Below are 14,455 nucleotides of genomic sequence, written 5' to 3' on the forward strand. Positions count from 1 at the left end.
AGTATATATAAGTGCTTATATTTTTATTTCCATGAGCATACCTGATTTTTATAACTACCTTATAAAGTAGTAACAGCAGGCTTGACTATCCCCATCATACAGATAAGGAAACGGAAACTTAGGGAGGTAAGGTGGGCTGTTCAAGGATTCAGAGCTGGGAATTGGTGGAGATGAGACTTTTTTCTTTATAACACTACTTTTATGTTTTAAAATCTTTATAAATCAAAATTTCATCATAAAAGTGACATGAACAGAGTTTAAATAATATAGAAAGAGGAGAAAAAAAGTCACCAGTTACCTCTCTACCCAACATAGCATCAGTATAAATTGTGAGTTCTCAGAGGACAGAAACAACATCTCCAGGTAAATAACTGAAAGTGGCATTGCGAGTCTGAGCGCAGGTTATCTGGGACCACAGTTTTAGTGGAATTAGTACACAATAAGAAAATTTTGATGGAGGGTCTTGAAGCAAAGGGGCTCCTGGGCTCTTGAATGCAGTAGAAACTTTTCCTGGATGCACTTAGCAAAGAACCCAGAATTCCTGTCTGCCTGCTGCTGGCTTGATCCATAATGGCCCTCTTCTCCCTGCGCTCCTGCCCCCATCCTCAAATCTTCATAAATAATAAAATTCTGGCATGTTGATTATCTTACAGGGAATATAACCTTTATGTTTCAAAGGGCTAAGTTTTCACTTCTGTTTGCCCTTATAGAACAGTAAGGTTTTTTTTGGGGGAGGGGGTTTGGCGGTACGCGGGCCTCTCACTGTTGTGGCCTCTCCCGTTACGGAGCACAGGCTCCGGACGCGCAGGCTCAGCGGCCACGGCTCACGGGCCCAGCCGCTCCGCAGCATGTGGGATCTTCCCGGGCCGGGGCACGAACCTGCGTGCCCTGCATTGGCAGGCGGACTCTCAACCGCTGCGCCACCAGGGAAGCCCCCTTGGCTGTTTTTAAATAGTCGGACTCATCACTCTAGGCTGGTTGGACCGGTGTTATGAGGCTGAGCGGAAGGGTTTATGTAGTAAGTGTGGCTGCCATTTTAGGTCCTTGATTGAAGGGGGCAGTGTGATTGAACCTCTGTTTTAGGCAGAATAGACTGAGGGTGGTGCCCAGAAAAAGTAGTATTATCTGGGAGCTTGCTGAGCCCATCCCAGGCCTACGGAGTCAGAAACTCTGGTGGTGTGGCCTAGAGGTATTGTTTTAACAAGCCCTCTGGTGAGTTGAATGCACGCTAAAGTTTGAGAGCCGCTTAAGCACAGCTGGTACTACGAAGGCATTCTTGGGAGACTGTTTCAGAATTCAGGCTTGAAGTGGTGATCGTCTCAGTTAATGTGGCGGCAGCGGGAATGGAGAGAACAGCTGACCCCCAGACGTGTGAGAAGTCCTAGCTGAGATTCCACTTGCTCTCTTGGTCATTCTTTGTGGAACACATGGTAGCACTGGTATTCTGGAGGGGAGGGGGTCTTAATTTCACGTGAACAGGTTAGTAAAACGCTTAGAAGGGTTGAGTTCACTGTGTTTGGAGGTGCCGAGCACCCACTTCTGTTTCTCCCTCTGAGCTGGGCTTGCAAGTGCATCCACCCAGGTGCCAGTGTGGCCAGCTGAGATGCAGAGGTGGCTGTTTCTGTGGCAAGGGGACCCGTATCTATTCTCAGCCCATTTCTTGGTAACAAAAGATGAGCTGTACTCTGAGAGAACTGGTGGGAGTGGAAATTAAGAGAACAGGTGAGAGGTAACACTGAAACACCTAATGGTTGAAGGGACGGGGTGATGAGGGAGGGAGTGGGCATTGCTGAGCTAAAAATTTCCTTTTGTTCTTAGAATAGAGTCCATCTTCTCGGGTGGGAGGGAGGGAGACGCAAGAGGGAGGGGATATGGGGATATATGTATACGTATAGCTGATTCACTTTGTTATAAAGCAGAAACTAACACACCATTGTAAAGCAATTATACTGCAATAAAGATGTTTAAAAAAGTAAATTAATTAATTAAAAAAATAAAATAGCATTGCTATTTAAAACAAAAACAACAAAACAAAGTCCATCTTCTCCGCCACCATGGTGTCTGTTCTGTGCCTGCTTTCTGTCCTCATTCCTCCCGCTCTCGGCCTTGCTCTCACCGCATTCCCAGCTTAGAACCTCCCTTCTCCCCTCAACCCAGGTAATTCTCGTGGCGGCCTCCATTCTGCAGCACTTGGATGTCACCCTCTTCAAGAACTTTCTATGAGCATCCTCATTAATGTTGGGCCTCACCCCACCCCCTTCCCCAACCAGTTTCTTCCCCAGACCACTTATCCCAGTATGAGATGATCTTAGTTACTGGTCTCCTTGTTTTAAGTCGGCCCTCCCTCTGCAGCTCTTCCACAGCCGGGAACCCTATGGGTCTGCTCAGTGTGTATTCCCAACACCTAGAAGAGTGTCTGGTGTGTAGTTAGAGCTCCATAAATATTAGCTGAGTGAATTCTAGGTAGAGATTTGCTTGCGGGGGGGCAGGTAGGGGGAGGAAGTAGGGGGAGAAATGTGTCTGTAGACACCAGGCAGCACATGACAGCTAACTTGGCAGGCAGTGGAGGTGAAACAGGATAAATCCAAGAGATGCTCAGGAACTAACACTGACAAAATTTGGAGCTGGACTGATATGGAAGGTATTAAGCAATTTACTTGTGAAAAATTTTCATGAGAGAGGTTTGTGAACTCCTAGCATTCGTATTTGACCTCTTCATTCACTAGAAACTTAAGGGCAGAGCAATTCTGTGTTAGTATTAGGGTTCTTCAGAGAAAGAAGATAGAAAGAGATATATCGAGATGGGGGAGAGAGAGAGAGAGAGAGAGAAGAGAGATTGATTTGTCATGGGAATTGGCTCACGTGATTATCAGAGCCGAGATGTTCCATGGTCTGCTGTCTGCAAGCTGCAGAACCAGGAAAGCCGGTGGTGCAGTTCAGTTGAAACCCGACAGCCTGGTAACCAGAAGCACAAGAGAGGAGAAGATAGATGTCCCAGCTCAGATAGAGAAGAGATCACACGTTCCCCCTTCCTCTGCCTTTTTGTTCTATCCTGGCCCCCAACGGATTGGCTGATGCCCACCTACATTGGGGAAGGCCATCTGCTTTACTCAGTTCACCAATTCAAAGCCTAATCTCTTCCAGAAACACCCTCACAGACCCAAAAATAATGTTGTACCAGCTATGTAGACATCGCTTAGCCCATTCAAGTTGCCTTAGAAAATTAACCATCACAAAATGAGCTCTCCAGCTAACCCCTTTTCCAAGAGCTTGTCTCCTTTCTGCACCACCCTGGAGGAGAGATGCTTTCAGGTCCCAGGCATAAGGAATTCTGTTTCTGAGCGTCTCACAGAGCAGCGCTCTATCCCCCCAACGCATCCGGCCACTCAACAATACTTACGGGGTTGTAGTATGTTCTAGATACAACCAAAGGCCCTGGGGGCATAACAGTGACTAAAACAACCTCCTTGCATTTATATCCTAGAGAGGGAAGATAGGCAAAGACAAACAGGTCCACAAATATAGGCACAAGATATTTTGGATGGTAATAAGTGGTATAGAGCAGACAAAACAATGAGAGAGGTTGGGCTGAGGTCAGCGAGGCAGGTCTTGAGTTGGTGCTTTTTGAGCTGATATCTGAATAACAAGAAGGAACCAGCCATGAGAAGACCTGGGGGCAGAGGGTGCGTGGTTCCCTGCAGCACCTTCAGAACCCACTTCTGGAAGATGAGTAACTGAAGTGGGATTTTTGTTTTCCTGCTTAAAAAATGAATATGGAGAGGATGGTGGCACAGAAATTCAACTTTCAGCACTTTGAAATGAATCATTGTACTGCTTATTTCCTTACTGACATACTTTCTTGTTAAATGTTGTTACACAAAACATTTTACAGATGGCTGTCATTTTAAAGGGCAGAATTTCGATCAATCATAAATAATTGACATGAGTTTCAAAAAAGGGTAAAATCATGACTCATACAGATGTAAAAATGAACAGATGTTAAAAATTTTACTTAACTCATTAATCAGGGAGAGAACTAGGCAGATGTTAAAACAGATTTGAAGGAGATATCAAAACAGCACAAATTTATATGGAGTAAAGGAATGTTGAAATGAATGTGCAAATTCAGGCGAAACTAGCTTCTTCCACAGTGGAGGAGGGAAGTCGATTGAAGGCCAGGACAGAATTTACTTGTGTTAAGTAACAAGTTCAACTGACTAAATTTGAAGATCTAATTGTCTTTATTAAACTCTTTGTGAATTGGGCAGCATCCCATCTAGCAATAGAAAGGAGCTCCTTCAGGCTGCAGGAAAGGAAAGGTTTTTCAAGGCAGAGAAGAAGCAGGGGAAAGAGGAAATTAATAGCAAAGAATGCATTGTTTTAGGCTAGGTTGCCCTCCTAAGGGGAGTGGAAGGGGTCTATCAGTGGATTTCCAAGTGCTGTTCAGGAAATTCCAGGTTGGCTGGTTATAGGTCACATTCTTGGAGAAGGTTGGAACTGTAATTAGGTTAGCTTTAAGTCCTGATGGGGCTTAGCATAAATGACTCCATTTTGCGCCTGTTGTCTCTTTTCTTTTAACATCTTTATTGGAGTATAATTGCTTTACAATGGTGTGTTAGTTTCTGCTGTATAACAAAGTGAATCAGCTATACATATACATATATCCCCATATCTCTTCCCTCTTGCGGCTCCCTCCCACCCTCCCTATCCCACCCTTCTAGGTGGTAACAAAGCCCCGAGCTAATCTCCCTGTGCTATGCGGCTGCTTCCCACTAGCTATCTGTTTTATGTTTGGTAGTGTATATATGTCCATGCCCCTCCCTGTATCCTCAAGTCCATTCTCTAGTAGGTCTGTGTCTTTATTCCTGTCTTGCCCCTAGGTTCTTCATGACCTTTTTTTTTAGATTCCATATATATGTGTTAGCATATGGTATTTGTTTTTCTCTTTCTGACTTACTTCACTCTGTATGACAGTCTCTAGGTCCATCCACCTCACCACAAATAACTCAATTTTGTTTCTTTTTATGGCTGAGTAATATTCCATTGTATATATGTGCCACATCTTCTTTATCCATTCATCTGTCGATGGACACTTAGGTTGCTTTCCTGGCTATTGTAAACAGAACTGCAATGAACATTTTGGTACATGACTCTTTTTGAATTATAGTTTTCTCAGGGTATATGCCCAGTAGTGGGATTGCTGGGTCATATGGTAGTTCTATTTTTAGTTTTTTAAGGAACCTCCATACTGTTCTCCATAGTGGCTGTATCAATTTACATTCCCACCAACAGTGCAAGAGGGTTCCCTTTTCTCCACACCCTCTCCAGCATTTATTGTTTGTAGATTTTTTTGATGACTGGGCCTGTTGTCTCTTTTTTAACACGTGTCTATAGATAACAGTTATTTTGTATTGATATCAGTTAGGTATAATTTACAGAGCTGTAAGATAATTCCTGTGGAATCCAAAACAAATAACCTGGCAGGGTCTTCTTTAGATTTTAGACAATGCAGTTTTCCACTGACATACATTCTTACCCCTACATAATCAAACTAAAACAAAATAACCTCTGCTCCCACTCATGAATAGATGTAGTTCCTGCACTTGTGATCTTTGGAGTGATGGGGGGACTGTCATCTACTAAGTGCCTGCTATGAGCATTATTTGTCAATTCCATCTTCAAAACAGCCCCATGAAGTAGTTGGTGGTGTTCCCATTTTACAGATGAGAAAGTCAAGTTCCCAGAGGTTAGAGACACAGCTAGTAAGTGACAGAGTTAGAATTCCAGCCTGTCCTTCTGTCTCCAAAGTGTACACATGCGCGCGCGCGCACACACGCACACGCGCGCGCACACACACACACACACACATACTCCCTGTGACAACTTGCTAAAAGTAAAAACTGTAGAAATTCTGTGTATTTTTTTCTTGATCTTTAGGTCACTGTCAACCAAGGTGGATCTCAGGAGTGGCCTGGAAGAATGTGCAATGGCCCTGAACTTATTTCTAAGTAACAAATTTACAGATGCCTTAGAATTGCTTCGACCATGGTAATTAACTTTATTTCTTTTAGATAAAATATATTTTTTTGGATGCTTTTAATGATTCTGTCTCTGATGTCATTCTTGTCAGTTAATTTTTCTGCACTTCCTCCTGAATATTTATAAACTAATTTGGTTGAGACCCCTAAATGTTGATTAGTTTTAATATCCAGTTAAGAAATCTGTCTTTTCAACTTTAATTAATAGAGCATTTCTGATTCTTTCTCCTATCTTAATTTCTATACTTGTTCAAATAGTGTCATCTTATTAGTTTCAGAGAGCTTCATTTGGCTTTCTTTAGTGAAATATTTTTATGGATATTCCTCTGAAACTTAAATATCATTGAGAAAAGTTTCTTTTGAAATAGGCATGGGTGGACGTCCCTGGTGGTGCAGTGGTTAAGAATCCACCTGCCAATGTAGGGGACACGGGTTTGATCCCTTGTCTGGGAAGATCCCACATGCCGTGGAGCAAATAAGCCTGTGAGCCACAACTACTGAGCCTGCGCTCTAGAGCCCGGGAGCCACAACTACTGAGTCTGTGCGCCTAGAGCCTGTGCTCTGCAACAAGAGAAGCCACTACAATGAGAGGCATGCACACCACAACAAGGAGTAGCCCCTGCTTAACCACAACCAGAGAAAAGCCTGTGCCCAGCAACGAAGACCCAATGCAGCCAAAAATAAATAAATAAGATAAATAAATTTAAAAAAAAAGAAATGGGTGTGGGAAGAACTAAAATATGGTAATCTCAGATGCTAAAAAGAAATTTAGGATAATAAAAATCTTACTGGGACTCCCTATTTATGTGATAAATCACTTAGGCAGTTTCATTTCAATTAATAGTACCTGTTAATTCTGATGATGTGGCAGCAAAACCTATGCTTAGCCTTCTTACTAGGCCTCACTTTGACTCCAGTGTCCACCTGTACAGTGTGACTAGAGCTCGGCAGGAATAATCTTGCCTTGTGCCTCCAAACACAGTGTCTTACTTGGATGAAGCTTAGACCTCAGATAATAATTTCAAGACAGTTATGTGGGCACAGAGTGGGACTCTCATTCCTTTGAGGAGTCTGTAGGGTGAGCAGGGTGATGTGACTCTCTGGTCATTGCCTTTGAATCTTAGAAATTAACGTGCCTACTGAGGCTGTGGTAATTCTCAGACTTAGAAGAGCTGCTATCAGTTAGCATTTCAGAGGTTAAGAACAAATGATAAAATAGATGGTAAAGTCCCCGGCCTACGGAAATTGCCCAGGGCTGTCTCCACCCAATACTTTTCTCACATCCTCTACCTCAGGGGTTCCCAACTCCCGGGCCACAGACAGGTACTGGTCCGTGGCGTGTTAGGAACTGGGCCGCACAGCAGGAGGTGAGTGGCGGGTGAGAAAGTGAAGCTTCATCTGCATTTACAGCCGCTCCCCATTGCTCACATTACCGCCTGAGCTCTGCTTCCTGTCAGGTCAGTGGTGGCATTAGATTCTCATAGGAGCGCGAACACTACTGTGAACTGCGCATGTGAGGGGTCTAGGATGCTTGCTCCTTCTGAGAATCTAATGCCTCATGATCTGAGGTAGAGCTCAGGGGTGATGCTAGCACTGGGGAGCGGCTGCAAATACAGATTGTCATTAGCAGAGAGGTTTGACTGCACAGAGACCATAATAAATCCATGTGCTTGAATCATCCAGAAACCCCTCCACCCCAACCCCTTTTGTTCGTGGAAAAATTGTCTTCCACGAAACTGGTCCCTGGTGCCAAAAAGGTTGGGGACCGCTGCTCTACCTTGCCTGTATCTGCCTTTTTCCTTCTGTCCTTCTTAGTCCTTCAGACCTCTCTGTCTGTCTGTCTGTCTCTTCATCTTCTGTCTCTATATCCCTCTGTCTTCCTCTCTCCCTCCCTCTCTTTCTCTCTCTGCCTGTTGTTCTCTCCTTGTCTCTCCTCTCTCAATCTGCCTGCCTGTCTCCTTTGTTTTTTATTCAAAAAGTCTCCATTTTTTCTCCTTCAGTGACACCCAGCTGGTCATAATATGGAATGAAAATAAATGACAGTCTTACACTTAGTCAAGTTTTATATTCTCTGATCTTTATGCATGTTTCACTGTTAAACATACGTTTTTCCCACTTGGATACTTTTTTTTTCCCTTGGAGAAGCTTTTGGTTTAAAATGTGGGGTTTATATAACATTGTATATCAACTACACTTCAATAAAAAAATTTTTTTTTTAAATGTGAGGTTTAAAACCACAATTGCTGATTCACTTTGGGCTCCTCTTATTCCTTTTTTTTTCTTTCTTTTTTCTTTTTTTGAATAGGCAGTGCCCTCACTGTTTGGGACTAACTGCAAATTACCAAAGGTTGTTTAGACTGTTTCTTGGGGGGAAGTATACTGTGGCTTGTATTTGTTTTGCAGAGCAGCAAAAAAAAAAAAAAAGTATTTTAAAAATGTATTTGAATTAAAAAATAAAACCATGCATTAATATTGTAGATCTTATAAATAACTAATTAACATAGCTTAAGAAGTTTTGAGGAAAGAGATGATGAGGTTTTCATAGCCTGAGAGTCTGGGATGTGCCATCCATTCAGACTGAATGTCCTTAAGAATCGAACGCATAACTTGATAATTTGAATTATCCAGAACTTTAATCAGGATTCCCAGATAATGGGATTAGATTCGGTAAGAGATCTACCATGAATTTTTGTCTGGGCCCTTTGTGGCTGACCTAACTTATTGCAAAAGTCTTGCTTCCTCGTGGCCTCTGGCTGGGAGAAGGGAGGGGATGATTTTAAACAAGACTTACTTTTCAAAAAACATATCAGAATTTCTCTGTCACAAACTATGTTTCCAGTGGCCTTTATTTTAGCACTTATTTCAGAGCAAAAGACGGTACACTGCTTCTTGTACAACTGGGAAAAATTGGGTTTGCTTTGAAACATTTTCTAGGAAATGAGTCAGCAGGCTGCCCCCTTGTGCTCAAACAGGGAACAGCATATGCCGCAATCTGCTTCAACCTGGAAAGTTTTGTGCTGCCTGCGTGGGCTTGAATTGGAAAGTCCTCAGAGTTTGAGTTCTTTAGGGCATGTCTTTCATAGTCCATATTATTTCAGTGATCATGGTGAAGGAGTAAAAGTCGTTACTGTGAAAGTCACGTCATGGGTTTACTAGAATTTCTTGTGATTAGTTTCAGATGAGACCTGAATGCTTTTCAGTTGAATTGAAATGTAGTAATTTCCGTGTTCTCCCCAGGGCTAAGGACAGCATGTACCATGCCTTGGGCTACAGTACCATTGTGGTGCTGCAGGCCGTCATGACCTTCGAGCAACAGGACATCCAAAATGGCATTTCTGCCATGAAGGACGCCTTACAAACTTGCCAAAAGTATGAGCTGAGTAATTAAATACTTGAGACACGCCTACAAGCTTTTCTGTCTGTGTGACAAAATGGATGCACTTAGCCTGACAGAGAGCTCTGTTGGAAGTTGGCCACGGTTATAGAAAAGGACTTGAGCATCACAGGTTCCTGGTCTCATGTAGTTTTATGTACGGGAGATAAAAATATTTCCACTAAAGAATTATAGTAGGATGCTGGGATGGCGGAACACGTGGCATCTGAATCTTCCATTTTTCTCGTTGGTACTTGAACTACCGAGAAGGGCTGAGGATTTCAGTGGGATTAGCAGCAAGCATCTCTCGGGGTCCCCCTGGTGGAGCGTTTAGGTACCACATGCCAAGCCAGGCCAAGCAAAGAGCATTCTTTTATGTGGGAAATGCTGCGAAGTCAGAAGGGAGTCTTTTATTTGTCTAAATAGACATATTTAAACACTTTTGCTTGGTGGAAATGACATGGAATTTCAGTTTTATTTTAATCTTTGTGTGTATAGGAAGCTCCTAGCAAAAGCTGTTAACTAGCATTGGTGAATTTTAACATTGCTGAAATTATGTCCTCTTGTAATTATGTTTCCAGCCCCTCAAGGGAAGAGAGTTTCCAAACACTGCACTCTAACTCCATTCTTAACCCGTGACGAGGTGACCCTTAACAACAGAAATACTGATTTTAGCCATAGAGATCAGGGAAGGTGCATGACAGGGTTAGTATTGACTGTTATGTGTATGTTTGTCCATGCACTTGTTCAGTCAGCTTGGGTTAAATGCCCACAGGATGCCAGTGCTGGGAGCTGGGTGTGCAGGGTTCAAAAGGGTAGTCTCTGCCCCAGAGATTTTAGGGTTTAGAGTTCTGTTTTGGTGACTCTTTGGTGTGATTGTGACTGAAATGAATGTCAAATGAAAATGAACTTGATTATTGTTATTTTTTTCTTTCTACTTCCCATCTCCCCTTCTACTTATTCTCTGCAGATACAGGAAAAAATGCACAGTCGTAGAATCTTTCTCAAGTCTTCTTTCTAGAGGATCATTGGAACAGCTGACTGAAGGTAAGAGGCCTTTAAAAGGTTTTTTTCCTTTCTTTGAAAAACTAAAATGTGGTCATGCTCATAAAATTCAACACTTAAGTGTATAATATAAAGTAAATGGAATGTCTTTTTCTCTTCCCCTTAATACTCACTCTCTAGAAGTAACCACTGTTAATAGTTGGTTTTCAAGCCTTGCAGACTTTTCTGTGTATATGTACAAATATATACAGAAGGTACACATAGGATTTTTGTAGTGTTTCATTTTTTGCTAATGTAGAATCATGTGATACATGTTAGGCTACAATGTAATTTTTGGCAATTGACTTTTTCCATGTCAAGACATATAAATTGTACTTCATTCTATTTAATAGCTATTTAGTATTCCTTAGGACAGGTGCCACCAGTTACTTACTTTGTCTCTATTGAAGGGCAGTTACATTGGTTTTTTTGCTATTACAAATAATGCCTTCATGCATTTTTGTTAAGTATTTCATAGGATAGATTGCTAGAAGTGGAATTACTGGGACTATTTGAAAATAGAAAACATTTATAGATATTGACAGTTTTTTCTACAAAAAATTAGGTCAGTTTATATTCTTACCACCCATGTACAAAAGTTTCTATTTTTCCGCAAGCTATTAATTTTTTCCTCAAGGTCAAAGTAATTTTGATACCTTTAAAATAATGATGATGTTTCACAGTATGGAAGATGTTTGGTTTGTGGACATTTAGGAATATTCAAGAATCCAGGAATCTCTGCAGCATTTGATCAGATGGCTGGGAGGAAATGACTCCTTTTGCTGTCAATTGCTTGATATTCCACAGAGATTAGGGCAGAAGTTCTATGATCAGCCCTGTTTTATTAGTGTTATTCTCTAGTCAGGATGGTTTATAAAAAAGGAGCATCCCAGTACACCTGTAGAAGAGAAAATAACATCTTTCAAATGAGGCCATCGTAGAGTAAAGCTTCTGCCGTCCAAGGAGCATTTGTGCCTGTGTTGTCATTGTCAAATTTGTTCTCTGGAAGAGGTAACACAAAATCGTTAAAGTAGCTGTAGCCGATTAAGGCAGGAGCAATTCTGGATACATCTGTCTGTCATTCCTAGTGGTCAATTGTGTGCCAGACACATTTCTGAGTGTGTTTCATTATGAAGTTTTGTTTGCTTTGTTAGAAGAGTATTATCAACTTGTTATGGACATTGGAGAACTTGGGCTCACTAGAGTGTTGATAACAGAGGATTACAAGACTTGTTCCAAAAGGTATGATGCTGGCCCTGCAGCTGTCATACAGCAGAGTGGATTTCACTGGTTCCTCCAGGCAGCTGAAGCCAATCATCTTTTTCTCCAGAAACTGACCTCCAAGGACCCTTAAGAGTTTATTTATCCCCTTGATTTCAGATAGACTATGTTTTCATATTTTTCATCTTAGGGCCATTTATGTAAATTGGCCCCAGGAGACCTAAAGTCCACTAAAGTAGGTCAGTGGGAAATTAAATGGGCCCCAAAGAAATTTGACTCATTTATATTCTTCTGTTTTCCTCTATATGGCTTCTCTCCAGTGGCCCATTTCCCCCTGCCTCCCTTTTTCTTTGCAATATAAAGCCTGGCATTTGAGATTCTTTTTTAACCTTAGTTTACAAAAGAATGGCATGGTATTATTGGTATAAATATGAATAATAGTAATAACTTAAAACATAATAATGCCCTATTTTTTTTTTTTTTTTTTGCGGTACACGGGCCTCTCAATGTTGTGGCCTCTCCCGTTGTGGAGCACAGGCTCCGGACGTGCAGGCTCAGCAGCCATGGCTCACGGGCCAGCCGCTCTGTGGCATGTGGGATCTTCCCGGACCGGGGCACGAACCCGTGTCCCCTGCATCGGCAGGCGGACTCTCAACCACTGTGCCACCAGAGAAGCCCAATGCCCTATTTTTTAAAGGCACTCTCTATGTGTGAGACACTGTCGTTGATGCTTTCCTTAGCATTGTCCAATCTAACCTGTGTAACCTCCTTTTTATAGACTAGAAAGTGATGTTCAGAGAGATTAGACAAATGGTCCAAGATTACCTGCTTAGCAGAGCAGAGTTCAAACCCGATCTGCCTTTCCCTAAGCCACATAACCCCACACCTTCTCCTGTAGTTGGGTAGAAAAGGGCACGAAATGTGTCACATATGGATGAAGGAAATGTTGAATTATTTCTGTGTCAGACATCTTGAAAATAGATGGTACTGTTCTTATCTTTTTATTGTGTCTTTGGGCGTGGCATATTTAGAAATATTGAAAAATAAACAGCAATGAGATACCACTACATACCTATGAGAGTGTCCAAAATCTGGAACACTGACGACACCAAATGTTGGTGAGGATGTGGAGGAACAGGAACTCTCATTCATGGCTGGTGGGAATGCAAATGGTACAGCCGCTTTGGAAGATAGTATGGTAGTTTCTTACAAAACTAGGAGCTGAAAACTTGTGTTAACCCCAAAATCTGCAAATGAATGTTTATGGCAGCTTTATTCAGAACTTGTCCTTCAATGGGTGAATGGATAAATAATAAAGTATGGTACATCCAGACAGTGGAATATTATGCAGTGCTAAAAAGAAATGAGCTATCAAGCCATGAAAAGACGTGTAGGAGCCTTAAATGCATATTCCTAAGTGAAAGACACCAATCTGAAAAGGCAACCTACTGTATGATTCCAAGCATATAAGATTCTGGAAAAGGCAAAACTATGGAGACAGTAAAAAGGTCAATGGTTGCCAGGGGATGAATAGGTGGAACACAGAATTTTTAGGGCAGTGAAAAATACTGACACCATAGTGATAGATACATGTCATTATACATTTGTCCAAACCCATAGAATGTGCAACACCAAGAGTTCAGGCTAGTGTAAACTGCGGACTTTGGGTAATTATGATGTGTCAGTGGAGGTTTGTCACTTGTAACAAATGTACCACTTTGGAGAGCATGTTGATAATGGGAGAGGTTATGCGTGTTTTGGGGGGAAAGGGATATATGGGAAATCTCTGTACCTTCCCCTCAATTTTTCTGTGAACCTAAAACTACTCTTAAAAAATAAGGTCTTAATTTAAAAATTATGAAAATAAATCAGGCTGTGACTTGAACCTATTCTGAAATAAGGTTTATTTAGACTTTTATGTCTGAAGGCATGCTTAGCTGACAGTTCAGTGCATAATGAAGATATTTCCTTCCGTGAACTGAGGCATTTATAATTAAAAGATGTTCTGGTAGGTACCTATTTGTAAATGCCAAATGTCTAATTTTGAGAGCTAAGGGCTGCCCAATATAAATCAATCAGAGTGAAGAAATAAGACTTTTATAAATTAAATTGCATTTATTCCGAATGAGTTTGGCTGTTGCTGCAACCCAAACAGACTTTGTGTTCAAGGGAGCATGTCAAAACATTGTGGATTTAGGGTGCACTTTGTTTTTCCTCTTGGTAATTTCCATTTCCATCCTTGAATGGCTGGTTTTCTGCAGGAGCGAGGATATTTAATTAAACTTTTTGTGGGTTTAACATGGGACACACCCATTCTTCCTTCCTCATGGCTGGCATATTGCCCTAAATGGCTTTCAAATTGCCTTTAAAAACCGACGTTTATATACAGTCCTTAGAATGTGCAAGGAATTTCATATGAAGATTCCTTACGTGCAGAATACAGAGTTCAAACTTTCTTCCCTTTTATCTCTGGCTTCTTGTTACGTCGTTTGTGCTGCTCTTTGCCTTGTCCATCTTTAGCTTAACTCTGATCCATCTGCCCTTCTGCTCAGATGTCTGCAAGGACTCACCATTGTCTACCAAATGAAGCCCAGACTCTGATATTCAAGGTCGTCCATAATTCAGCCCCGACTTACGTTTCCAGGCCCATTGCCCACTCATCCCTGCACACACCTCGTGCTTCAGCCAAAGGTGCACCGCTGGACTTGCCACGCAGGGCTCCGTGCTCCTTGCCTTTGCTCATGTTGCTTCTCTCCCAGCAGCCGCTTCCCTGCCTTCT

The 14,455-nt window shown here is 41.9% G+C and overlaps 1 protein-coding gene across 1 annotated transcript in view; it reads left to right on the forward strand.

The window, feature by feature from the left end:
• TTC39B (tetratricopeptide repeat domain 39B) overlaps positions 1–14,455 on the forward strand; it is a 136,004-nt gene that overhangs the window by 74,068 nt on the left and 47,481 nt on the right. Inside the window, exons 4-6 of the mRNA XM_033439759.2 lie at positions 5,938–6,048; positions 9,276–9,407; positions 10,382–10,458. Of these exons, the coding sequence (XP_033295650.2) occupies positions 5,938–6,048; positions 9,276–9,407; positions 10,382–10,458 (320 nt within the window). The remainder of the gene's footprint in view (positions 1–5,937; positions 6,049–9,275; positions 9,408–10,381; positions 10,459–14,455) is intronic.

The sequence above is a fragment of the Orcinus orca genome, chromosome 6, assembly GCF_937001465.1.
Source record: "Orcinus orca chromosome 6, mOrcOrc1.1, whole genome shotgun sequence".
NCBI classification, from domain to species: domain Eukaryota; kingdom Metazoa; phylum Chordata; class Mammalia; order Artiodactyla; family Delphinidae; genus Orcinus; species Orcinus orca.